This window comes from Natrix helvetica (assembly GCF_964273705.1).
Source record: "Natrix helvetica genome assembly, chromosome: 9".
In the NCBI taxonomy this organism is placed as follows: domain Eukaryota; kingdom Metazoa; phylum Chordata; class Lepidosauria; order Squamata; family Natricidae; genus Natrix; species Natrix helvetica.
The window spans coordinates 5,870,574-5,896,927 of NC_138560.1; the positions used below are offsets into that span (position 1 = coordinate 5,870,574).

General features: G+C 45.1%; 3 protein-coding genes and 1 long non-coding RNA gene across 4 annotated transcripts in view; 3 read left to right on the forward strand and 1 right to left on the reverse strand.

Annotated features, from left to right (window-relative positions):
* LOC309396831 overlaps nucleotides 1-26,354 on the reverse strand; it is a 155,481-nt gene that overhangs the window by 49,679 nt on the left and 79,448 nt on the right. The window lies entirely within an intron of this gene.
* On the forward strand, nucleotides 188-4,357 carry LOC309396804 (interferon-inducible GTPase 5-like). The gene is made up of 2 exons (XM_081962259.1): nucleotides 188-600; nucleotides 2,345-4,357. The coding sequence occupies exon 2, from the start codon at nucleotides 2,358-2,360 to the stop codon at nucleotides 3,576-3,578; it is 1,221 nt and encodes a 406-aa protein (XP_081818385.1). The 5' UTR covers nucleotides 188-600; nucleotides 2,345-2,357; the 3' UTR covers nucleotides 3,579-4,357.
* LOC309396759 (phospholipase A2 inhibitor and Ly6/PLAUR domain-containing protein-like) lies at nucleotides 10,884-17,179 on the forward strand. Its single transcript, XM_081962166.1, has 5 exons — nucleotides 10,884-11,585; nucleotides 13,277-13,381; nucleotides 13,956-14,114; nucleotides 15,603-15,743; nucleotides 16,918-17,179. The coding sequence occupies exons 1-5, from the start codon at nucleotides 11,447-11,449 to the stop codon at nucleotides 17,130-17,132; spliced, it is 759 nt and encodes a 252-aa protein (XP_081818292.1). The 5' UTR covers nucleotides 10,884-11,446; the 3' UTR covers nucleotides 17,133-17,179.
* On the forward strand, nucleotides 21,422-25,768 carry LOC309396473 (phospholipase A2 inhibitor and Ly6/PLAUR domain-containing protein-like; the record flags this gene model as incomplete). The annotated part of the gene is made up of 5 exons (XM_081961633.1): nucleotides 21,422-21,470; nucleotides 22,583-22,699; nucleotides 23,476-23,625; nucleotides 24,119-24,259; nucleotides 25,632-25,768. 5 exons carry the CDS (start codon nucleotides 21,422-21,424, stop codon nucleotides 25,766-25,768), a joined length of 594 nt encoding a protein of 197 aa, XP_081817759.1.

The following is a 26,354-nucleotide window of genomic DNA, read 5'->3' on the forward strand; positions in this document are numbered from 1 at the left end:
TCACCATAGACAGTTAGAAAAAGCAGATTTTTGGGGGGTGGGGCAGCAACCTTGGAAGCCAGCGCGGCGTTTGCAATGTTCTCTCACCTGGTGCGTGGATCCTTTAAAAGCGCGCATCGCCTTTGCCAAAAGGGGAGATCGACCCGAATCGAATAAAACCAACACTTCGCGAGTTTTCGAACTGGTCTGCAACCCCCTCCCCCCCAAAGAGGAAGAAACGGAGCCCCTCCAGATTTAACCCCAACTTGACTCCGTTTAGGATGCCGTGCAACGTTGCGCCTTTGGGGAAAGCGGAAAGCAACTCCCCTTTTCCGCCCCGGCAGCGGCTCCGCCTTCTTCGGGGACCAGCAGTTTCTCTTTCTATTCCCTTCCATCCGAGCTAAGGGCCGCCCATTTCCATCTCCGTTTCACGGCAGGGAAGAAATCCCCTTCGATCCAGAAAGCCTGGGACTTTCCGACTGCTGGAGACCGAGGTGCCCCGAAAGATCGCGGGCATCTCCTTCACAACCGAAAGCCGGTTGGAAGGATCCTTTGCGAGGCGATTGCCGGGGCTCGGATCCTCCCTGCTGGTGCAGTAAGTCGCCGTCGAGTCGGCAACAGGTTAGCCCTCCGCTTAACAACCGTTCGTTTAATGACGGTTTCAGAGTGATAGAGACACCGAAAAAGGGGGACTCACAAGGGGGCTCTCTGAGCTTGCTTGCTTTTTTGTAGACTTTGCATTATATATAGAATAGTATAGAATTCTTTATTGCTTAGAACACACAAGGAATTTGTTTCTGGTGCCTAAACTGTCCACCTAAATACAATAGTGATAAGCAACAAAGTTATATTCCTAAAACAGGGGTGTCCAAACTTGGGAACTTTAAGACTTGTGGACTTCAACTCCCAGAATTCCCCAGCCAGCTCTGCTGGGTCTTTTTTTTTTTTACATTTTGTCTCTCACAGTTGAGGTCTACCTATGATGCCAATTACAGGCCTCTCTCATCTTTTTAAGTGGGAGAACTTGCACAATTGGTGGTTGACTAAATACTTTTTTGCCCCACTGTATGTGCTTTCTGGGGCAGGACATGGTGGGCTGTAGTGGATGAGTGCAGAGATGGTTGCCGATGATTTGCTGCAGCTGATTTTCAGTTCGTGTTTTTCAAATTGTCGTGTGCACCATGTTCTTTTGCTGGGACTCGCATTTTTTGTGCACCGGTGCTTCGTGGTTTGGGTTGTTCTTTCAGCGTAGAAAAAAAAAATAGCACAACGACTTCCTTCTGTTGTTGCTATGTTATGGAGACCATGGGTGTGCCCTGTGAACGAGACTGTGGATTCTAAACTGAGTAGCCGTAGGAGGAGAATGTCTGTGGGTTTAAGAACTGGTGGAATCTGAACCAAAACTTAGAGAAAAAATGGGCAGAAATATGCAGGACTGGAAGAAAAACAAAAGTTTGATGAGCAGAAATGCACTCTGATGCAGTGCGGACGTTAGGATCATAGGGTTGTGTTAGGAAGAGATGTTTTTTAAAAGAGTTAAATTGAGTTTTGCAACAATTTATTTGTAAGGCGTAGAGACGTGCTTTCAAATCAGCAGTCCGTGACTTAAAGCTGCCTGGCAGAGGGAGCTGTTGCCTATTCTACATTTGGCAAACATATTGCGTGTATAGAAAGAAGAGATTTCCATTCACCTAGTGGTGAAGATGCTCTCCTCCCACTCAGAAGGTTGAGAGTTCAATCCTAGGTAGCAAAGAAAGAAAGAAAAAATTGCTGTGAACAACATGTAGGTGTCAGGAAGGGCATCTGGCTAGTAAATGCTCAGCGCCCTCCCGACTCTATCCCAGGGGTGGGCTTCAAATTTTTTAGCAAGGGGTTCTCTGCCCAGTTGCTGGGTGGCCGTGGCCGTGGCAAATGTGGCCTAGTTGGCTTCCTGCACCACGGGGGGGTGGGGGAGGCATTTTTGCTGTCCCTGGGTTCCTCAAGCCTCCGGGAGGGCGAAAACAGCCTCCCCAGGCTCCGGAAGCCCTCTGGAGGCTGGAAACAAGCCCTTTTCCTGAACTTCCAGTAGGCCCATTTTTCACTCTCCTCGATCCTCCACACGTGCCCTGCACTTACCTGCATCCAAAATGGGCCACGTGAAGATCCTGGAAGGGGGAGGGTGGGGTGGGGTGGGCATGGCCAGCCAGGAGTGGGATTTGGGGGTTCTCCGAACTGCAGGGAATCTTAGCTAGAGGTTCTCCGGAACCCCTGCAAACCCCCAGCAGCCCATCCCTGCCTATCCCAAATAGGAACCACAAGGGAGTTGTTGTTTTGTTTAAAATAGCTTGTACAGAAAGCAACTTAATTTCCCTATTTTCTTCTACAGCTGTGCTTCTGCCATGGACATCCAGAAGGTGGACCTCAGAGAGATGGCTTCTGTCATCCAGTCGAAAGTCGTCCTGGAGGTGTCCTCTCAAGTCCAGTCACTCCTGGATTCTCTAGAAACCACCACGCTGGACATCGCGGTGACGGGCGAAGGTGGGGCTGGCAAGTCCACCTTCATCAACGCCCTGTTGGGAATCAGTGACGATGACCTCGGTGCGGCCAAAACCGGTGTGGTTGAGACTACGGTTTCGCCCACCCCTTATCTTCACCCTCATCTGCCCCATGTCCGGCTTTGGGACCTGCCAGGCATTGGTACTCCTTCCTTCCAAGCCAAAAAATATCTGCAGCAGGTGAGATTTGAGAGATACGATTTCTTCATCATCGTAACGTCTGAGCGTTTCCGAGAGAATCATGCTGAGCTGGCTCGGGCTGTGGCTGCCATGGGCAAACGCTTCTACTTCGTCCGTTCCAAGGTAGACCAGGACCTGTGGGCTACCCAACAGCGAAGGCCAAGCTCGTTCCAGGAAGCTCAAGTGCTGCAGGAAATAGAGTCGGACTGTTCCCGCCAGCTCAAGCGGGAAGGTTTGGAGAACCCCAAGGTCTTCTTGATCTCCAGCTTCCATTTGCATAGATTTGACTTCCACCGCTTAAAGGACACTCTGGCTGAAGAGCTGCAGGGGCACAAGAGACACACCCTGCTGCTTTCCTTCCCGTCCGTCACCGCCGCAGCTGTGCAGAAGAAGAAGAGTTCGCTGCGACGGCACATCTGGAAGAAGGCGCTGTTGGCGTGTTTCATTTCAGCCCTGCCCAGCCAACCGTTCTTCCTCAGTGTCCCCATCCTCATGAAGACGCTCAAGAACTACCAGCAGCATTTTGGCTTGGATGATGCTTCTTTGGAGGCCTTGGCCACCACGGTCTCCAAGCCCTCTTACGAGTTGAAAAACCAAGTGCGTTCAAAATTCGCGGGGCGCCTTTCCGAGGATGCTGTCCATACGGTTTTGCGGCAGTCTGCAATCTGCGGGCAGGTGGCGGCCAAGGCGCTGAGGATCCAATTCCCCTTTTTCAACAACTTGGTAGCAGGGGCCGTCTCGTTCGTGGCTGCCTATTATTTGCTGCACACAGCTCTGGATAGTTTTGCCGAAGATGCGCAGAGGGTCTTGGAAAGAGCGTATGGCTTGGAGACAGCAGTTCAGAGCTCCTTTAGCTGTCCTTCGCTGGGCTTCACCTGTGAATGAAGACGATCAAGAACACCAGCCAAAATTGCTTGGAGATGGACAAATGTGTGTTGTTGTTGTTTTTCCTTCTCTTTTCTGCATTAGTATGGCTTCTTGTTTTCTCCAATCGATCAAACTGGCCAGGAGAACTTAGCCAGGGTTGCTGCCTGCCTATCCCTGTGATGGCGAACCTGTGGCATGCGTGCCGGAAGTCGCACTCAGAACCATCTCTCCAGGCACACCGGCAGTCCACCTGTTGCTCTTCCGGGTTGTGGCACGCACATGCACGCCTGCCAGCTGGTTGTCAAAAACAGCTCCCTGTCACCCATGCGTGCACCAGGAAGCTGAGATTCTGGTTTCTGGCGCACGCATGTGTGCCAGCTAGGTAGTCTTTACTGCGCATGCTGCCGGGAACCAGAAACTCAGCTGAGTAGCATGTGCATGGAACTGCTCTTCCAGTTTACTGTGGCCCTGGGCATGCGCACCAGGGAGCTGCTCTTCCTGATTCTGGTGCTCTCCTGTGCACACGAGTGGGCTCCCATTTCAGCACTTGATGCCCAAAAGGTTTGCCAACACTGGCCTATCCTGTGAAGAGAACCCTTCTCTCTCCCCACCCCCAAAGGTTATTGAGATAAGTCTTCAGATGGTGACTCTACATAACTGGGAAGATTCTTTGTGTTTCTTTAGATGTAGCAGATTTGATTATTGGGAGGCGGTTTACTATTTTTCATAGAATAAATTGGTTCTTGGAATCTTTATATAGCGGCAACCCTTTGAAGTGATAAATGCTCTGGAATCTCTTGATGTCTCAGTGGGTCATTCATTTATTTTATACATACATTTATAGACCATGCTTATGATCCTTACTTCCTTGCCTTCTTTCAGTAGAACGGTAATAAAAACCATCCATGCCGGAGTTCTGAAACAAGCAAGCCATCCTTTGAGGAAGGTAAAGTTTCCCCTCGCACATATGAGCTAGTCGTTTCCGACTCTAGGGAGCGGTGCCCATCTCCTTTTTAAAGCCCAAAAGCCAGCGCTGTCCAAAGACGTCTCCGGAGTCATGTGGCCGGCATGACTAAATGCCGAAGGTGCACGGAACGCTGTTACCTTCCCACCAAAGGTGGTTCCTATTTTTCTACTTGCGTTTTTACCTGCTTTCGAACTGCTAGGTTGGCAGAAGCTGGGACAAGTCACAGGAGCTCACTCCGTTATACGGCACTAGGGATTCAAACCACCGAACTGCCGACCTTTCTGATCGACAAGCTCAGCGTCTTAGCCCCTGAGCTACCGCGCCCCTACTGCGTCTTTGAGGAAGACATTCACACAATGGCTATTTGCCACGAATGGCTTAAAAGCAAATCACCGTGGAGTAATTGTGGAAGTTAAAGTAACAGAGAAGTAACAGATTAACAGAGTTGAAAGGGACCTTTGCAGGTCATTTAGTCCAACATCTGCCTCTACCTAGGATGGAACCCACAACTTCCTGATTGTGAGGCAAAAGCTCTGCCTTTAGGCCACCGCAACTGTTAATGAAGTGTGCATATTTGCAGACCACATGTTTTGATGTACTCTTTATGTTCAAATGCAAATGTTTAAATTTCTGAATTCAGGAGTTTTTCTAATGTGGGCTGATGAGGGAAGAATTTCTCAGGGAAGGCTGAATGTGCCTATAAAACATGAAAGGTTACGACAATCAGGGGAAAAAATGATTGCAGTCTTGAACATATTTCAGTGCAGGTAGTCCCGGATTACAACAATTTCTGCAAGACGATTGTTAAGTGACTTTGTCCCGCTTTATGATTTTTGCACAGTTCTTTAAACCAATCACTGCAGTTGTTAAGTGAATCTTGTGGTCATTAAATGAAACTGGCTTCCCCCGTTGACTTGGCTTGTTGGAAACCTGTTGGGAAGGTTACAAACTGGGATCACCTGACCCAGGAACTGTGCAATTGTCGTAAATATATGCCAGTGGCTACCTGCCCAAATTTTGATTATGTGATTATGGGTAAGTGGCAACGGTCATAAGTGTGAAAACCGAGCATAAGTCCCTTTTCTCAGCGCCGTTGTATTTTGAAATGGACACTAAACGAATGGTTGTAAGTTGAGACTACATGTATCTCATTTTAGTGCACTTTTGTAATTAACAAAAATATACATATAAATGAATATTCCAAAGCTTCCGGTAAAAATAAAATGTATTGTTCCCTTCAGCCTTCACTAGATGGCAGACTAGATTTTCTGTTTTTTCTCCAGTACATAACATGGAATTATCCCTAGCAGTCATCGATCAATCAAGTCAAACCAAGATTAAAACTGGATCTTCAAAGAAGTTTAAGAATGTTATTTCTAACCAAAAGGAAGCTATTCATTCAGGAGGAGCATTAAAGGGGCCTCAAATGATATCGGAATGCCGCCAATTGTCTTACTTTGGAGGAACCGCAGAAAAAAATGTTTTAGGAATTCTGATTTTGGATGAATTCACCATTGGGGTATAATGCTGGCAGGGTTCCTTCCTAAAATTTCAACCCAAAAACTGGGAATGAAAGCTTGCCCTCATCCAGTGGTTTGAGAAACCCCTCGAATAAAGTAAGCAAAAAAATTATTCCCTTCATAAGCAACAGGAAGAATAGATTGGAGTTAAGGAAATGTATGGGGAAAATGTATCTGCTTATGGAGAGGCACATGAATAGCTTTTGAATATGTCCTTCAAATTCCTTAGAAAATTGTTACCAAACAGAAAGTTTTATTAAGACAGAAGAGGGAATTCATCAAATGCATGACAGAAGGGCCATACCACTAATATTCCATCCAGATCATTTGGAAATGAAATCAAATATAGTTTTGGGCCTTTCCCCCCTTATTTCCGGAGTGGGGTTTAGAGATCTGCAGGGGAATGCATAATAAGTCAATATATTAACTGCAATTATGCAAACCAAGCCCTGTTCCTTTTTTTTTAATGCATTGCAGTTCCCATTCTGACCAACACACACACACACACAAAGAGAGAGAGAGAGAGAGAGAGAGAGAATCCAAGATCCGGTCATGTTTGTTGTTGAAAATGTCTCCGTCCTACTTTGAAAAGGAATATAAATTCCTTCCCAGTTTCTCATAACCTTGTGGTTGTGATTGTCCGATTTCCATTGTCCGGGTTGGTTGGTTTTTTGGAAGGCGTTGGCCCGTTTACCACATTCAGCTGTTGAATAAAGGACATATGGCTGAAGGTAGCTTAATCATTAACCTGCGAACAGGTGGGGCAGAAACAAATGTGCCCATGCATCTGAAACTTCAGGAAGGATTCATAAAAATGAGGGATTGGCTTACTCTGCTTGGAAAAAGTTGGACAAATTGCTATCCAGATGGCCTCCCTCCTTCCATAAGACCATAAGACCGATATCTATCTATCTATCTATCTATCTATCTATCTATCTATCTATCTATCTATCTATCTATCTATCTATCTATCTATCTATCTATCTATCTATCTATCATCTATCTATCTATCTATCTATCTATCTATCATCTATCATCTCTCTCTCTCTCTCTCTCTCTCTCTCTCTCTCTCTCTCTCTCTCTCTCTCTCTCTCTCTCTCTCTCTCTCTCTCTCTCTCTCTCTCTCTCTCCCCCCCAACACAAATGATGTCATGCTGGCCACACCCTCCTGGCCCCTTCGAGGTCAAACACAACCCTGATGCGGCCCTCAATGAAACCGAGTTTGACACCCCTGTGTTAGAGTTACCAAGGCTGAGAAACCCTGCTCCTGATAGTTTTCAAATAACCAAACTGTACCTTTCTAACCTTTGGATGAACAGACAATGTATTCCTTGTGCATGTCCAGAGACTAAAATAAAGAAAACACAAGACTCACCTGGATTTTTAGAAGGAGTTGGTCAACCTCTGATGTAATCCAAGTCTTGCTTGTCAACAGTGGCTGTCCAAATTCCCCTGGGAAATCACAGATGGGTGAGATAGGCACATTTTTCCTGTAACCTGTCCTCCATATCCTGAATAGCTAAAAATGTGATTACAAGGGTTGGAAAAAAGAAACCTGAGATTAATCTCGTGGCTAATAAAAATATTATCAATACATCAAGAGTAGTAATTCATGACTGCCAAGTTTCTGTTCCATTTGGGCGTGTAAGATTATTTATAACTGCTTTTTATGTCACGTATCAGGGTGTAACAACAGTACTTCCCATATGTTGCAGAGGACTTCTCAATCTTTCTGGGGCAAAGAATGAGCTTTATCTAACATTCCGTTGGGGGAGAAAGAAGTTAGAATTTGGAATGTCCAAATAAGCCCTGTCTCTATATTGCAGGATTTTTAAATACATAGCTGTGTGAAAGCATCACACGTGACGAAAGCACACGTAGGAACCTCAACAAGCAGGGAAACCGACAAAAGTTGTGCATGTGGCCTTCTTTAAGATGACCTCACTTCTAGCTACAAGTTGGAAAGAGCAGGTGAGGAGGCCTTGATTTCCTTCCTGGGGAAGTCATCAGAACTTTTCACCCTTCAGAGATTCACCAAGCTCTAAAGGAACTCGAATTGCCAAAATCAAATTCACAGGACATGCAGCACTCAAAGAAATAATATTTCTTTTTTTTCTTTCTTTTATTTTCACACACACACAATACACACAAACAAAACTTAGACATAAACTACACTTACACAACACAGTGGAACTTCCCATTCCTTCTTATAGCAGTTTCAAATCGGTACAATTCTCAACCGTGTACCAATCTTCGGTCAAGGGTATACAATAACTGCTCTCCCCTGCTAGAATCACCAAACAAGCTCAAAGAAATTTCTAATGAACCGGTAGAGCCACTTGCCTCCAGAAGTTGTGAATTCTCCAACACTGGAAGTATTTAAGAAGAGATTGGATAACTATTTATCTGAAATGCTCTAGGGCGGTTTTCCTGCCTGAGCAGGGGGTTGGACTAGAAGACCTCCAAAGTCCCTTCCAACTCTGTTATTCTATTCAATATTCTGCTTGTACAATACAATACAATAGTAGAGTTGGAAGGGACCTTGGAGGCCTTCTAGTCCAACCCCCTGCCTAGGCAGGAAACCCTATACCGTTTCAGACAGATGGCTATCCAACATCTTCTTAAAGACTTGACCTGGTTTATGCTGGAAAATCTAGGAGAACCCAGTATCAGATACAAACTCTGAGGTGAGGAACATTCATTGCAGGTATTTCTTGACTTAAAGTTAATGGCCTTTTGAAATTATATCGCCACTGGAAAAAAAGTGACGTGACTGTTTTTCACACTTACGACCATTGCAGCATCCCCTTGGTCACATCCTCAAAATTCAGATGCTTGGTATTTGGCATGTATTGATGTTGGTTTCAGTGTCCCATGGTCATATGATCATCTTTTGCGAACGTCTGGCAAGGGAAATCACTGGGGAAGCTGTTGCTAACTTAATATGTGATTCACTTAACAACTGTGGCAAGAAAGGCCATAAAATGAGGCAAAATTCACTCAGCAACTGTCTCAGTTAGCAGCGGCAATTGTGAGGTCAGTTATGGTTGTTAAGTCAAGAACTTCCTGTATAATAGCAAAATTGCAATAGACGGGATCAGTAGTCTCACTTCATAAGCTTGCTCAGAGGTAAAATTGGAACTTGGAGATGTATATACTTCTATAGATAGATGCTCAGGGCTGCCATTGTTAGTCTTCTGCTGGAATATGGGTGGGATTTTTTGTATCTATAATCAGACTACCTTAGCAAGAACTGTGTTTTGTTAGTTTTCAAGTTTCAGTAATGGTCTGGGTGAATCTTGGCCCATGCTAAGATGATAGTTGGGTTTGTAACAGGCTGGATCACAATCTCATTTCAGCCTAGTTCCAAACTTTGTGTGAACTTGGATGGCCATGAAGTTTGTTGTTAGTTGAGAAGTCATGTCCTACCCATCGCAAGCCCATGGACAACATTCCTCCAGGCCTTCCTGTCCTCTACCATCCTCTGGAGTCCATTTAAGCTCACGCTGACTGCTTCGGTGACTCCATCCAGCCACCTCATTCTCTGCCGCCCCCTTCTTCTTTTGCCCTCCATGTTTCCCAGCATGAAGCTCTTCTCCATGGAATCCTTCCTTCTCATCAAGTGGCCGAAGTATTTGAGTTTCCTCTTCAGGATCTGGTCTTCTCATGAGCAATCAGGGTTGATCTCCTCTAGGCCTGACCAGTTTGATGGCTTTGCAATCCAAGGGACTTGCAGGAGTCTTCTCCAGCACCAGAGTTCAAAGGCCTCCATTCTTTGGTGCCTTTCTTATGGTCCAACCTTCACAGCCATCCATTGCAACTGGGAAAACCATAGCCTTGACTATGCACACTTTTGTTGGCCAGGTGATGCCTCTGTTTTTCAATATGCTGTCTAGATTTGTCGTAGCTTTCCTCCCCAAGAGCAATTGTCTTTTAATTGCTTGGCTGTAGTCCCCATCAGCGGTGATCTTGGAGCCCAGGAAAACAAAATCTGTCACTACCTCCCTTTCTTCCCCATCTATTTGCCAGAAATTGAAAGGGCCGGATGCCACGATCTTAGTTTTCGTAATGTTGAGTTTCAAGCCAACTTTTGCACTCTTCTTCTTCATCCGCATCGAGAGGCTCTTTAGTTCCTCTTCACTTGGAGAAAGGTACAGAGTTGCTTTCCCCAAACACCATCACTCTACTTTCTACATCACAACCCCAGAATACTTCTACAAAGCAGCAACTATTGTTTTGCAAGAATCCAATCCGGGTCAGTTACTGGGACGAGAGGCTTAGTTTGCTGAGGTTTTGGACATGTGCTGAAGCCCATTCTCAGAGAACTTCTCTCTCACCAGAATGTGTGAGAGGCTCCAGTACGAGTCCAAAAGCTTGGAAAAGGAAACCTCTCGTCCTGGTGACCAACCCAGAATGAATCCTTCAACGTTATCTTGAGACACGTATATTTCCTTTCATTTTTGAGAATCATTGCTTTGTTTGGAAGTGGCAAAGTTGAATCACATTTGAATGCTATAAGGAACTAATTTGGCATGTTATAAGCTAATGAATAATTTCCCTACGCAAATCCATCATCGGGTCTATAAAAAGGGAAAAGAGAGGGGTTGGATTTGAACGGATCGCGTCTGCCGGGTCTCAGATCTGTAGGTAAGTTGTGATGAATTTCTCTCTTTTTGAGCAGAGAGGGTGGACATCCACTCTCTTGTATTATTACTTTTCTCTCCATGTTTCTATTTTCCACATCCAGAGTAGCGTTACTTCAAAAGCTGCCAAATTATTTTGTTGGTGGATTTCTGAATGGTTAGAGATAGGTTTCTAAATTTACTCGTGTGGGATTTTCAAACCTGAACTGGTCCAGGGCTAAATAAATGAGGGAAGAGAGCACAAAGTGAATTCAATGGGTTTGCATACTTCTAGCCGAACAATTGAAAATGTAATGCTATTTTTTTCAAGAGGCTGGGAAAGACTTGGAGAAAGAATGGACAGACAACTTATTTAAAATATGTGGAAATTCCCCACCCTTCTTTATTGAAAGTTCTTTGACCTCAGCACTCACAATTGGACTCTTTAAAACCGGGAAGCTCACTTCGACATTTTGCGCTAACCAGAAATGATTGAACCAGAAATTATTTACCATGTGGCAAGGCAGGCAGAGAATAAATTTTAGAAATAAATACATCATCCAATCATACAATAGCGCTCATCTGCCCATTGCCAACCCCGACTTTTATTCTCCCGGGGATTGTGAAATCCTGTGGCACATTTTAGAGGTCACAGTTTTAATTCAAGGATGACTTAGTTATCACTCCTTTTGCACGTCTTCGTTGTAAAACCAACACAAAGCAAAACCGTATGGCTTTGTAAGATGAAAGGCTTGTTTTGAAACCAATGGATAAAATATGTGTTTCTTCATGCAACAGAAAGCATCTCCCCGTGGAACGGCTGCTGAATTCAGTTCTGTTTGTTCTTCACCCCAAGAAATCATGAAGGGAGATTTCGTCCTCTGCCTTATTTTTATTCTCCTCCCTTGGGCCCACGGTGAGTCCTTCCAATCCTGAATTTTTGGGTTTGTGCTAGGCGTGTGAATTCCTCGGCAGAAGGTTACAAATGGATTATAGGCCTTAAGTAAATGCAATTCTAGCTTACGCCCTTTGTTTAGGGATCATTCGAAGTTTCAAAGGCACTAAAAGAAATGTGATTTATACATCCAGTCCTTGCACCTGTTCTGACTGAGGCTTCCTAAGAGCATGAAGCAAACTCCTTGTCCTGACCTTACATCCAGCAAAGTCTTTCAAGGGAGGATTTACGGTCACAGACCTTCTCTGGCTTGGAGAGCTGCCAGGCCAATATCTGCAAAACTTGGCAAGGAGTCTCGGAGAGTCACAAACCAATTAAGCGAACTAATTGCCTCCTGCAAACTCCACTCCCTTTTCGCTCCTCTTTTATTTCCTCTGGGAGGGGCCATTCATCATCCACCTTCACTCCCAGGTCAGCTCCTGTTCTTCAGCTGTTCCCTTCATCTGGCAACTCTGCACATGCGCACCCTGGGAACAGGCTCCAGCTCTTCGTCTGCCCCACTGATCTCCAACTCTGAAGGCAGCTGATAACTGTCAGACGGCCATGGCCCCCTCTCTGCCCCCGACACAGAGCCCTCATCAAAACCTTCCCCAGACTCCACGACTGGCCCATCTTCCTCCCCAACCTCCTCACTGTCCGAATCTGCTGCCAGCTCTGCTGACTGCTGGCGGGCCATAACAGCACCTACGGCTGCCCCAGCCTCCCTCCAGTCACACGATCAAATTTTGGGTGCATGTATTTGTGAACGTTGCTGCTTCCCAGCGATCCCCATTTTTGACCTTCCAAGGTGACTTCCGACAAGCGGTCAATAGGGGTTGTTGGGTTGACTGAATGGCCCGGTGATTCGCTTAACAACTGCAGTGGTTTGTTTAAGAACCGTGGCTAAAAGGGGGGAGGGGGGGAAACGGCCACAATTTGTTAAATAACCGGCTTGCTTAGCAGTGGAAATTCTGGTTCTAATTGGGTTCGTAACAGGGGTGGATTGCTGCTGGTTTTACTGTCGTGCCCATGCGCTGGTCAGTGTAAATTGTTCTTCGCGCATGCACAGAACAATTTACAGTGAACTGCGCATGCGCAGTCACTAAAAATCAAAATGGCGGTGGCCCAACAGTGGCAAGGGAAACTGGTTGAGGGCGTGGCAGGCCTGGGTCTCTGCCGGTTCTGCGAACCAGGCCTGAATTCCACTACTGTTTCAGCCGAACCAAACCGAACCGGGAGCAACCCAACTCTGGGTCATAAGTAGAGGATTATCTGTGCTGTTCTTTTCCTTGCTGTAGAACCAGCACCTCATAATGTAGGCAAACACCAGGAGAGGAAGAAGGAAACAAAAATTAGTGTGGAAGTTTTTCAGAGCTGCCTTCTTGAGTGGACATTTCCAATTTAACAGATTAGCAGATTCAGAGAATTGGAAGGGACCTTGTAGGTCATGTAGTCCAACTCCCCCTGCCCAAGCAAGAGACCCTACACCATTTATGACAAATGGCAGTCCAATCTCTTCTTGAAAACTTTCCGGGGTCCAAAGATCAAAGGCCTGCTTGGGTCTGGAGATGAGAAGCATCGCATTCCCCCCGCCCCAAAATAACTCTCTCTCTCTCTCTCTCTCTCTCTCTCTCTCTCTCTCTCTCTCTCTCTCTCTCTCTCTCTCTCTGCAGGAATGGTAAATGGAACCTGTGCTTCATGTCCTTTTGGAAGCCCCAAATGTGGAGCTAATTGCACAGGTCCTGCATGCGTTACTTTGGCAGAAGTCAATACATTGGGTAAGAGTGTCGGATCTATTTGGACACCAAGCATAGTGGTTAAGGTGCAGTAGTTAAGGTGCTGGCCTGGAAACTGGGAGTCTGTAAGTACTAGCTCTGCCTTAAGCATGAAAATTGGTCGGAGAACTTTGGGCTAATCACCAGGAGACTGTGAGTTCTAGTCCCGTCTTAGGCATGAAAGCTGGTTGGGTGACTTTGGGCCAATCACCAGGAGACAGTGAGTTCTAGTCCCGTCTTAGTCATGAAAGCTGGTTGGGCAACTTTGGGCCAGTCGCCAGCAGATGGTGAATTCTAATCCTGATTAAGGCATGAAAGTCCGCTAGTAGACTTTGGGCCCATCGCCCTTGTTTTGCCCAACTCACAGGGTTGTTTTTGTGGGGAAAATAGAAGAAGGAAGGAGTATGTATTGTATGCTCACCGCCCTGAGTTATAAAGTAATAAAGTAAGGATAAAACTCAAATAAATGGATAATACTCAGTAGAATCTTCAGCTAAGAAGAGCTGAGGTGCTCTTTTATCAAAGCTAATGGGATAGCTCTGTTCTTCTCTACCTGTTTTTCATTCATTCTTCCCAGGTGGAAGTGTCAAACCCAGTGGATCATACCAAGGATGCATTGACCCACAGGATTGTAGACCTCTGGCCTTCACCTTGACCACAGCTGCTGGACGTCACATCCAAAGCAATATGGCCTGCTGCTCAACACCTCAGTGCAATGAAGAGTTAAATCTAAATGGTGGGTATTTCCTGGACTTTTTTTGTTTAAAGGAGGAAACTATAACATAAGAATGTTATTCCTTTATGTAATCCTATTTAAAATATACATTGGCAAGGAGGGGAAAAATGCAGAGCTTCTCGAGAAACAGAAATCAATTTTAGAAAGCCTCTAAATTAATATCTGGAACAGACCAAAAGTTCTTATTAAAGCCACACAATCACTGACTTTCTATAGCAGTGATGGCTAACTTTTTCCGCACCGAGTGCATACACAAGGTCATCTGGCGGGCAACCTGAAGGAGGAGCTTCCCAGGGGGCATGCACTCGCGGGAAAATGAACTTTCAGTTTCCGGCACATGCATGCACTCCGCCCAGCTAGTCTTCCGGTTACTGGCGCAAATGCTCCCCGACAATCAGTTGGCTGGCGCACATGCTCATGCCAGAAAATGGAAGACCAGCTCTTCAGTTTCTAGCAATGCCGCACGCTCAAAGGCCAGCTGATCGTCACGCGCATGTGCACCAGAAACCCAGAAGGGGAATGGGCAACACTGCCCATGCCAAGCGACATGACCACTTTGGGCACCCGTGCCATAGATTCGCCATCATGGTTCTACAGGGAAAAATAAACATCAGAAACGATAAAGATTTCTGTGTTACACAGCTTCCAAGCAAATCAAAAGTCTAGTATTCTATTCTATTCTATTCTATTCTATTCTATTCTATTCTATTCTATTCTATTCTATTGGCTCATTCCTGACTAAGTATTTACCTCTATCTTAGGGACAATGGATTGTTGAAGAAAATGATGACTTGATGCTCTATCCTGGATTTGTCTAGATTCTTGTCATTACAGCCTTAAATCAGAAGCACAGGAACTGCTCCCAAAGATAGAGGGGCCTTAAGACAATGAGGACAGAGGAACTATCCTTTTTAACTGCACAATGCAACACTTTTTGTGTCCAACTTCTAAGGAGGACAACTCTTCCCTGGCTCTTGACCCAGAGGCCTAGTGCATATCTGTTAGAAATTCTGCTGATTGTTTAAACTGGGACAGAAAAGGGAGAAATTTAGAATGGAACGAGCCAACGCCCATTCAAAGCAGCCTATTCAGAGTTGAATGGATCTTCATTTAAAAAAAAAAATATTTACAAGACAATGGAAAACTGGTTAAAATACGATAAGTGTAAGGGAAGAGCTATATTTTTGTAGCCAATAGTTTGAGTTTGAGTTTATTAAATTTATATACCGCCCTCTCTCCCCGCAGGGACTCGGGGCGGTGACTGTACCACTAAGTTGATTTAGTGGTACAGGATGCCTCATGTTGCCTAAGGGTAGTATTGGTAGTATCAAAAGATTCAAAACAGTAGCTGGCCACAAGATCAAAACTAAGAGTGCTGTGTGATCATGGCAGCAGTCCTGATTTTTTTGACATTGAATGTACCCCCAAGAGATCCCTTGATAGTCCTTCCCACTTGAATGCTAAGATGAAATCTATCTTGCTTTACAGTTCCCCCAGTTGGTACGTTGGAAAACGGGGTGAGTTGCCCAGCCTGTGAAAGCTACAATCAGAAGACGTGTGAAGTCAAAAATTACATTGCCTGCACGGGAACTGAGCAGAAATGCATTACGCTCGCAGGAGACTCTATCGGTATTTCTTCAATTATTTCATCATCCATCCACCCCTTTCCCAATATACTGGCTAAAACCACATCACAATCAGGGGTGGGATTTAAAAAGTTTAGCCACCGATTCTCTGCCTGGTTGCTGGGTGGGTGTGGCCGTGGAGGCGTGGCCTAGTCAGCTTCCTGCACCATGGCAGGAGGGGGGGGGGTTGCCTTCCCCCGAATTCCTGAGGCCCTCCAGAGGCCAGAAACAGGTCCGTTTCTGGACTTCCGCTACTTCCGGTAGGCTCATTTTTCACCCTCCCCAGGCTCCGGAGGCTTTCCTCGAGCCTCCGGGAGGGCGGAAACACCCGAGTTCCACCCCTAACCATGATCCTTAAAGCATGGTTGGCTCAGGAATTCTGGGAGTTAAGGTCTATAACGGAATCCTAAGTTGCATTAACAGAGGGATACAATCAAGCTCGTGAGGTACTAATACCGCTCTACAAAGCCTTAGTCAGACCAGACTTAGATGATTGCAACCGATTTTGTTCACCACGCTATAAAAGAGATGTTGAAACTCTAGAAAGTGTGCAGAGAAGAGCAATCAGGATGATTAGGGGGACTAGAGGCTAAAACATATGAAGAATGGTTGCAGGAACCGGGCTAGTCTAGAGAAGAGAAGGACCAGGGGAGACAAGAGAGCAGTCTTCCAATATTTGAGGGGCTGCCACAAAAAGCAGGGGGTCAAGCTATTCTCCAAAGCACCCGAGGCCAGGCAAGGAATAATGGATGGAAACTGATCAGGAAGAGATTCAACCTAGAAATAAGGAGGAACTTTCTGACAGTGAGAACCATCAACCCATGGAACAGAAGTTGCCTTCGAGCTTCATCCCTGGAGGCTTTCAAGAAGAGATTGGACTGTCATTTGTCAGAAATGGTGTAGGGTCTCCTGCTTGGGTGGGGGCTTGGACTAGATGACTAACAAGGTCCCTTCCAACTCTGTTAATCTGTAAAAGGGCCATAGTCCCCCCCCCCCTGCTGTAGGGTAAAATAAAAGAATCTACTTAGGAAGTTCTGTGTTGTTTGATTCTCACATGCAAGACAAATACTCCAGAGTTGAACTTGCATGTGTGAACCAGATCCGATTCCACAATTCCCCATGCAAAAGTGATCCCCGTGTTTGCACAAATGTAGCTCTGCTTATTTCTCTCGTTGCAGAGAACTCTCCGAATCAATCCTTCGCCATCCAGGGCTGTGCCACCCCGAACGCCTGCAGCTTGCAACAGAACAACCTGGTGCCATTTGGAGGGAAGATATATAGGCTGAGCGTGAATGCAACTTGCACCGACAAGGGCGTGTGGGGTGTGATTTCTTCCTCAGGCCTCATTTTTTCGTCCCTTGCTGGAGTCCTCTTCGTCCAGAGCCTCTTGTGAAGTCACTGATTCCTCCTCTGTGCTTGATAAAAAGGCCAAAGTTTTGATGATCTCCAGAATTGCAAATAAAAATTTCAAGTTCTTTTAATCCATGAGGTCTAGTGGTCTTTCTCCAATCTCTCTGACACCACATTTTCACTCCTCTCTTTTTTCTTACAAATACATTTTCTCATTCTCCCTACCCTTTGTTGGTTTAGCAAAGTGTCCTCTTGACTATTGGAAATGGTTGTTGTTGTTGTTAGTTACAAAGTCGTGTCCGACCCATCGTGACCTAATGGACAACGTTCCTTCATGCCTTCCTGTCCTCTACCATCCTCTGGAGTCCATTTAAGCTCATGCAGACTGCTTTGGTGACTCCATCCAGTCATCTCATTCTCTGTCGTCCCATTCTTCTTTTGCCCTCAATCTTTCCCAGCATTAGGCTCTTCTCCAGTGAGTCCTTCCTTCTCATTAGGTGGCCAAAGGATTTGAGTTTCCTCTTTAGGATCTGGCCTTCTAAAGAGCAGCCATGGTTGATTTCCTCTAGGACTGACCAGTTTGATCGCCTTGCAGTCTAAGGGACTTGCAGGAATCTTCTCTATAAAACTTAAGGAAAAATACACAGGATTTCTGGCATGGATCTCAAATAATCTGAATACGATTATTCTCCAGTCCTCAAGGACTAACTGTACAAGACTGGAGAATAATCAATCACTTGGCAACCTTCAAAGTTATGATGGACCTACCATGGATAAAACCTTTAGAAAGGTTTTCTAGCTGAGGGGCAATGTACAAATAAAATAAGGTAAGTATTTTTAAATTGAGGTTTCCTCTTCAGAACTTAATGGATTTCCCTAACATGCCAAGCTAGATATGGGGTGGGATTAATATGTTATACAACCATCAAAATCTAATTTGATCTGGAGAGACTTTTAATCCTGGGATAATTTCAGCCAGTTGTGTCATATGAGCACTAAACCTCAGTCCACAAAGGAGCAATTTCCAATGTTACCCTGCCAATTTTCCAAGAAAGAAGAAATTTAGGAAATCATATGGAACATAATTTGAGGAGGCTATAAAGATCCTTATCATCTCCTCTTATGATAATACTTTCTGGAGAAGACTGAATTAAATTGGGTGGAAAGAATAGAGTAGAGTAGAGTAGAGTAGAGTAGAATAGAATAGAATAGAATATTCTTTATTGGCCAAACAACAAACAAGTAATAGGATCATAAGATACAAATAGGAGAAGGTAGTAGAAAAGATGAGAATGATAATAGTAATAAAGCCATACTATATGGTAACTATCCTTAGACATAAGACAGTACTGGGGGAATTAGGTATTCTGCAGTGTAATGGCACGAGGGGGGAAAGCTGTCTTTGTGTCTAGTTGCTTTGGCATACAATGCCTTATAGTGGCATCCCGAGGGGAGGGGTTGAAACAGTCTATGTCCAACTTGTGGACTATTAGTCTAAAGATATCCTCTCAGTCACTCAGTGATCAAAAAAGCCATCATTGCACTTTCTGGAAATTACCCAATGACAAAATATGCCAGGAATATGTCAGAGTTCCTTAATCAAAAACTACATTGGAGGAAGGAGCCATGACACCATCATTTCCTCTTGGGGTTTGAGGTTTATCTGTTGAAAATGTTCAAATCTGCTCACTTTTCAATTTTTGAGCATTTTGACTTTGTTTTCATATAAGGCCTCCCAAGGGAGGTGGATTTCTAAAGGATTTAATGGTGGGCTCTCACCCATATCTTCCCCTTTCAAAGGGCAAGTGTTATAACTCATAACTCTTCCCAAATGACAGCTTACCTACACAAACCACACAATTAGTTCCTTCTCGGCATGGGTACATCACAGTCAAGTTGGTTATGGAATGAGGTGGGTTTTGGGTGGCAGGAAGGAAACCCAAGACCTAATTCTCTGGGACCAATCAACTGCTCATACTGTCAAGATACATCTAGGTTTAAGGCTGGGGATCTGGAGTCAAAGATGAGTGATGCAGGAATCCCAAGTTGGCGTCAGATGGGTACAACTTGCTTCTGGAACTTGCTTTATGACCAGAGAAGACAGACACAGACTTCAACGGATAATTAGAATTGCATAAAAAACAATTGCTACCAATCTGCCTTCCATTGAGGACCTGTATACTTCACGAGTCAAAAAGAAAGCTGTGAAAATATCTACAGACCCTTCACATCCTGGACATAAATTGTTTCAACCTCTATCCTCAAAACAACGCTATAGGACACTGCACGTCAGAACAAGAAGACACAAGGACAGTTTTTTCCTGAATGCCATCACTCTGCTAAACAACTAATTCCCACAACACTGTCAAATAATTTACTAAGACTGCATTACGATTATTCCTCTCATCCTTCCTAGTACCTGTCTTTTCCCACTTATAACCATGTTGCTTGTACCTTTAAAACTTATATTGTTTCATTTGTTTCCTAGTATGATTTGATTGCTCATTAGTAACCTTTGGCTATCACCAAGTGTTGTGTCTTATGATTCTTGATGAATGCGTTCTATTTTATTCTCCTTATGTACACTGAGAGCATATGCACCAATGACAAATTCCTTGTGTGTCCAATCACACTTGGCCAATAAAGAATTCTACTCTATACTATTCTAAGTAACAGTCAACAAAGAGTGGACACAGAACTCTGACCTACCCAGTGGTTGGTGGAAGAAGCCACTGCTGTCATAATTGTGTTGGCCAATAATATTTCCCCCCACTTCTAATAGAGTGTGTTATTTACCTTAACCTAAGAAAGACAAGTGATAAGAAGAATTAAGAGAAATACCTTTTGACACCGAAATGTAAACTAGCTCATGGAGAACATGTAACTGGTGACATGCAATGGGTATATAACTTTGGATCAGTAATGGCTTGCATGATTCCATATCTGATGCCCAAATTATGGAAAGAAGTTCATGTAACTGACATCCTTAATCAGTGTGTGTTGACTTAGGAGTAAATCCCAAAGAATTCAATTGGTCTGATTTTCAGGTAAGCAGGGTTAATCCTAAACATTGTGAATAGTGTCTGAGTCACCTACCTCTTAATAATAGGGGACATATCTGATTGCTAAGACTTTCTCTATGGGAAAGATGTATCTTAAATCTGTAGGCCAGGGGTGTCAAACTCAAGGCCCACGGGCTGGATCTGGCCCATGGGGTGCTTAGATTCAGCTGGTGGGGCCGAACCTGGGACAGCGAAGGACCGGCCCGCGGTGACTTCTGCCAGTGGAAATGGAGTTTGGGAGGGCCGTGCTCAGGGCTCCGTTTTTGCTGGCAGAGGGCCAGCAAAACAAAACTAAAAGCAAAACAAAAGAAAAAGAGAAATGTTTCCCCTTTTACATTTGAGCATCCAAGAAGGGCCAGAAAAGGAGAACGGGAAAGAGGAAAGACAAAGAAAAAGAAGGGAAGATGGGAAGAGAGCAAGGAAGGAAAAAGAAGGAAAGAGGGGAAGGAAGAAGAAAGGAGAAGGAAGTGGGAAGGAAAAAGAAGAAAAAGAAGGAAGGGAGGGAGGGAAGAAGGAAGGAAGGAAGGAAGGAAGGAAGGAAGGAAGGAAGGAAGGAAGGAAGGAAGGAAGGAAGGAAGGGAAGTCCTGTGGTAAAACTTTTCCACCAGCAGATAGCAAGAGTCCTCTAGAGGACAAGAGTTTTCTGCTCTCCCTGGTCTTGCCTTCCACCTTTGGAGACAATGGAGCCCGACCCAGGCCACCACAGGGGCTCCCAACATGAGTGATGTTGAGCTGGCCACACACCACCCCCAGCCCCCTCGAGGTCAAACATAACCCTGATGTGGCTCTCAATGAAATCGAGTTTGACACCCCTGCTGTAGACCATGTAGGGCTTCATGGTGACAACCACAACCTTGAGTTTCACTGGAAACAAGCTTGCAATCTGCACAGCTTCCCCAGCAGCAGTGCGACACGGCAACGTCACAACTGCCCACAAGATATGGGCAACTGCATTTTTAATACCCCCTTTAATACCCCCTGAAGAAATGATCTTCAAGCGCTCTTCTACGCAAAGCAAATTTTAGTGGTCCCTGCAAGAGATGACAAGTGACCTTCTTTGGAATATCCTTCAGTATAATCATGGTCAGCAAGTTCAGGTTGCGTTTTAGCAAGCGACGGGTTTTACAAGTGTGGATTTGAATCTACCTTTTCCCTGGCCTATTCTTGATCTCCTTTCTGACCCAGGAAGTTTCCTCTGCTAGAAGATTCCAGATGTTGATGCAGTTGCCACCTCAACTCCAGCCTTCCCTTCTCTCTGGTTCTGAAGAGAATGGATATATTGCTGATTTACTACCTCTTTGATTTTCTGCTGGCTATTGGTAAGTTACCAGGGACTGATTCATAGTACAGGCCAAACACTGGAGCAGGTCTTAAGCAGTATCTCATTCTCCTAAGTCAGGGGTGTCCAAACTTGGGAACTTTAAGACTTGTGGACTTCAACTCCCAGAATTCCCCAGCCTGGCTGGGGAATTCTGGGAGTTGAAGTCCACAAGTCTTAAAGTTCCCAAGTTTGGACACCCCTGTCCTAAGTTATATGTTATGAAGATATACCTCTAGGTCGGTGGTGGGATTCCAAATCTTTTCCTACTGGTTCTATGAGCACTTTCCATGCGTGCTCTTATAGACTGCCCTCGGTGTCAGAGCTGGTGAGCTGAGCTCAGCTGAAGTGTGGCAACCCACTCTGCCGCGCAAATCAGCTGAGCTAAAAAAACGAGGGAATATAGGACAGGGGACGATGGGGGCGGGATGCAAATACAACCAGAGGTGGCATTTGCCGATTCTCCGAACTACTCAAAATTTCCACTACCTGTTGGCCTGAACCGGTCTGAATACCATCTCTTCTCTAGGTACCACAAGATGGAATGACTGCGTCATAGAGAAGATGGAGGGCATTTTTAAACACTGTCTAGGGGTTTCATGTGCTCATTCTGTACCACAATACACGATTTTGTCATCTAGTTCACTGGTGCCTAGTTTGATGAGTTGTGCTTCTCCAATATCTTCAGCATTTTCCTTCACTTGCTACCTTACAATTGGAAACCCTCACTTGCCACCTTACAATTCTTACAATTGGAAGCACTGAGGACTGCGTACAAACTAGAATCTTTAGCGTTAACCCTACAGACCCTGTCTTATAAAACCCTAACACCAGAAGGCCCTCAAAGTTACAAAACTCTTCCCCAACAAATTTCTGGGTTGTTTTTACAGCGAAGTAGAATGTTCACTTTCAAGAATATTCCCACCCCTCCCCCAATTCTATGCCATGCAAAGAGCAAAGGGAGGAAGTTTTTGATGCTGATAGACATGCATGTTTTACGGCCATTTTACGTTAAGCGTGATTGATGATAAAGAAGCTGTTAGGTGACATTTCTGCTATCAGGTTAAAACAAGGAAGACAGTTGCACATTGCTTTGCTAATCTTCTCTTCCAGGGCTTGGCTTACAGTGTGAACGATGCAGCAGCAAAACCAGTTCCTGCACTGGAGCCCCATATAATTGTCCAAAATCTGAAAAGGCCTGTCTGATCCTTACCATGGAGAACATTATCGGTGGGTGTCTTTGCCTTTTGAGGGATGGAGAGGATTGGAATTCTTCCAGGCTAGCACCAGGGTTGCCTGGTTATTAAAAGGTTATGTTGGAGAAGAGGGAACTATTTGCCTGCCTGCCTGCCTGCCTCCCCCCCCTCCCTACCCACCCACCCACCCACCCACCCATCTCTATCCATCTCTATCTCTATCTCGAGTCCTAGCACTGCACGGCAGGGCGAGCTTCTGTCAGTCGCCTCAGCTCCTGCCCACCTAACAGCTCGAAAGCATGTTCGGTGCAAGTAGATAGATAGGTACCACTTCAGTGGAGAGACAAGCTGGTGCTCTGTGCAGTCAGTCAGATTCCTGATGGCTCTGAACCTTCCCGGTTGCGGTAACTGTTTGTGAGGCATCTCTGGGAAGGGAGGGCACCTTGGGTGACACTGCAGGAAGAGACACTCACCTTTGCCTCTTGTACAAAGCCAGTTCGCCTTCCATGGCACACCCTAGGAAGTGTACAAATGTGTACCTAACAAAGCTAGAAAACCGGCAGCCAAACTGCCATGCAAGAGCATTGTAGCCTTCCGGCTAATGTAACAACCTCATACGCTAATGATAATTATAACCATGGAATGTTCAGAGGGAAGAAGTCCCATTTCTTTTTTTAACTTGGGTTTCAGTCTTGATTTGTTTGGCCTCTCCCTTCCCCTCTGGCTCCCCCAGGGCCCTGCTCTCCAAACAACTTCCTTACCTTATCTAGCTCTGACGCTTGTCTTGTTGTCTTCCTCTTGCAACCCCAGAGAACAATCAATGGTTCTCCACCTTCAAAGGCTGCGTGCCAAGCAAGAATTGTCCCTCTCTTTCCACGAGTTTCACGTTTCCTTCGAAGCATGAGAGAAGGGCGGCCAAGTGCTGCTACCGTGATTTCTGCAACAAAGGAGTTGTGAAATGTAAGCAAGCAACTCCCCTCCCCCTGCCCCCCCCCCATAACGTCTGAATTCTTACTGATGGGTGTTATTCCTTTTTCAAGATCTCTTGATGACATGAAATGTCAGATTATTCAGCATTTATTTTTTTACAAAAAGAGAAACCTGGGATGTGTAGGATTGGGCAACGGTAGCTGAAAACATTTTTTTTTTTTGATTCCCGATATTGAGTTGATCCATGTATTGCTTAGAACAGTGTTTTTCCACCACTTTAGAGTGGTGAGCAAGAACCAAGAGGCAATTGGGTTTTTAGTTTTCCATAGATATTATGCAGTTGCGTGGATCTGATTGTGGATCCGAATGTGGCAAGATCTGGAAGGTGTGGATTAGTGGAAGTCTGATTTAGTTCTGGATGGTACAGTCCACTCGGATCTCATAATAAGCCCCCTTAAAGTTCTTGATATAACCATCGGAGAGTTAAGTGGCACTTACCAACCTATGTGATGGCTTCTCCCAGTGGAAGATGCAAAGAAAACCCAAAACGGACTGAAATGCCCAGGATGCTTTTCAATGAATCTGGAATGCCAAGCCACGGAGATGTTAAACTGCCATGACCAGGAGCACATGTGTGTTTACATGGATGTGACTGTGCAACATGGTAAGTCCTTCAAGATGCAAAGAACGAGAAACAGGAGCCATTTGGTTCATATCTTCCGAGAGGCCAAATCTCTCGGGAACAGGTCAATGGAACTTTGTAATATTTTTGTACCTTGAAAGGGAAGATATCCATACATTTATATTAGAGGTAATCCTTGATTTACAAAATTTCATTGCGTGGCCATTTGAAGTTATAATGTTATAATGGTTATAATGACACTGGAAGTTATAATGGCACGGAAAACAGCTACTTACGACCGTTTTCACACTTACAACCACTGCAGCATCCCCATGGTTATGTGATCAAAATTCAGACACCTAGCAACTGACTCGTATTTATGACGGTTGCAGTGTCCTGGGGTCATGTGATGACGTTTCGCAGCCTGACAAGGGAAGTCAATGGGGAAGCCAGATTCGCTTAAACAATGGTGTTACTAACTTAACAACTGCAGAGATTCACTTAACAACTATGGCAAGAAAGGTCATAAAATGGGGCAAAGCTCACTTAACAAATGTATCACTTGGCGGCATAAATTTTGGGCTCAATTGTGGTCGTAAGTCAAGGACTACCTGTCCCGTGTTTAGAAATTTGATTTGGGAGCATATTCAAGAGATTTTGTTGTGTTCCGATTCTTAAGTTAAGGAGACAGTTCGGCTGCCTTCTTCTACTGCGGGGGTGTCAAACTCGATTTCATTCAGGGCCGCATCAGGTTATGCTTGATCTCAGGGTGGGGGTGGGATGGGCGTGGCCAGGGTGGGTATGGCCAGCTCAACATCACTCGTGTCGGGGGTCCTTGTGGTGGCCCAAGCACTCTGCCAGCAAAAATGGCTCCCGAGCTCTGTTTTCAGCTGCGATGGCCTCCTGCAACCCCCTGCCAGCAAAAACAGAGCTCGGGACGGACAGACGGAGCCTTCCCAAGCTCCATTTTCACTGGCAGAGGCCCTGTGGTCCCAGTTCTTTGCTGTTTCCAGGTGGCTCCGCAAGTACCCCGTGTGTTGCATCCGTCCCCCCTGGGGGGGCCTTAAGTTTGACACCCCTGTTTTACTGGCTGTCCTAGCTAGAATGATAGATCCCTGACTGACAAGGTGTAAGCCTCTTATTTCACAAATCAAGAAACTTGATGTTCTGAACTGTGGGAAAAAGCAATACCCCCCCTACGATAGGGACAAATCACCAAGAGCAGGCTGCTAGAAAACGTTTTCAAACACTTGGAAGCGGGGCACAATAACTACAAGGTGTAGAAAGGAATCCCACAGGGAAAAAGAAAACAGAGATTTTACCAGGAATTACTGGAGATGTTCGAAGTCTCTCTCCTTGACCTTAGAGGGTTCAGATTCTTCAGAGGTGATATTATCCCCCTTAATTCCTGCAGATAATCAAATCTACGTGTATGCTAAACGGGGCTGTGGAACCAAGCCAGCCTGCAGGAATAAAGAACGCACATTTGGCATCCCTGGACTGTATGCCGAAATTTGGAAGAATGTTACATGTTCTCGTGCTGCCAAGTGATTGATTTAATGAGCGAAGGGGCTAGTCCCTTACATCTTCAGAAGCCGGGCAAGCAGAGCGGAATTGCATAAGAGTTCTAATTACGTTTGAACAATGAGCTCATTTCTTTTTATGGCGGAATAAAATCTTGTTGTGCTTCTTTTATGGCGATGTGGCTGAGTTATTCAAATGCTTTCTCCAGAGGTTTTCTATGTTGCCCTTTGGAACTCATCTCTGGTTCCTTTTTTGCAAGCTGAAAACACCTTTAGGGTGAAACGCTGTACCTTTTGCAAGGTTAATGACATTCTTTCCTGTTCTCCAAAGTTCAGACTTGCTTACATAAAAATGAAGTCCCTGCCTGGGCTCCAAAAAGTTGGGGGCCACTGATTTAACACACACAATGCAGAAGAAAAAAAAATAAGATGGAGAAAATAATCACACTGAGATGGGTCATTTCAATACACTTAGAAGCAGTACTTAGAGTAGAGTAGAGTAGAGTAGAGTAGAGTAGAGTAGAATAGAATAGAATAGAATAGAATAGAATAGAATAGAATAACAGAGTTGGAAGGGACCTTGGAGGTCTTCTAGTCTAATCCCCTAGGGAGGA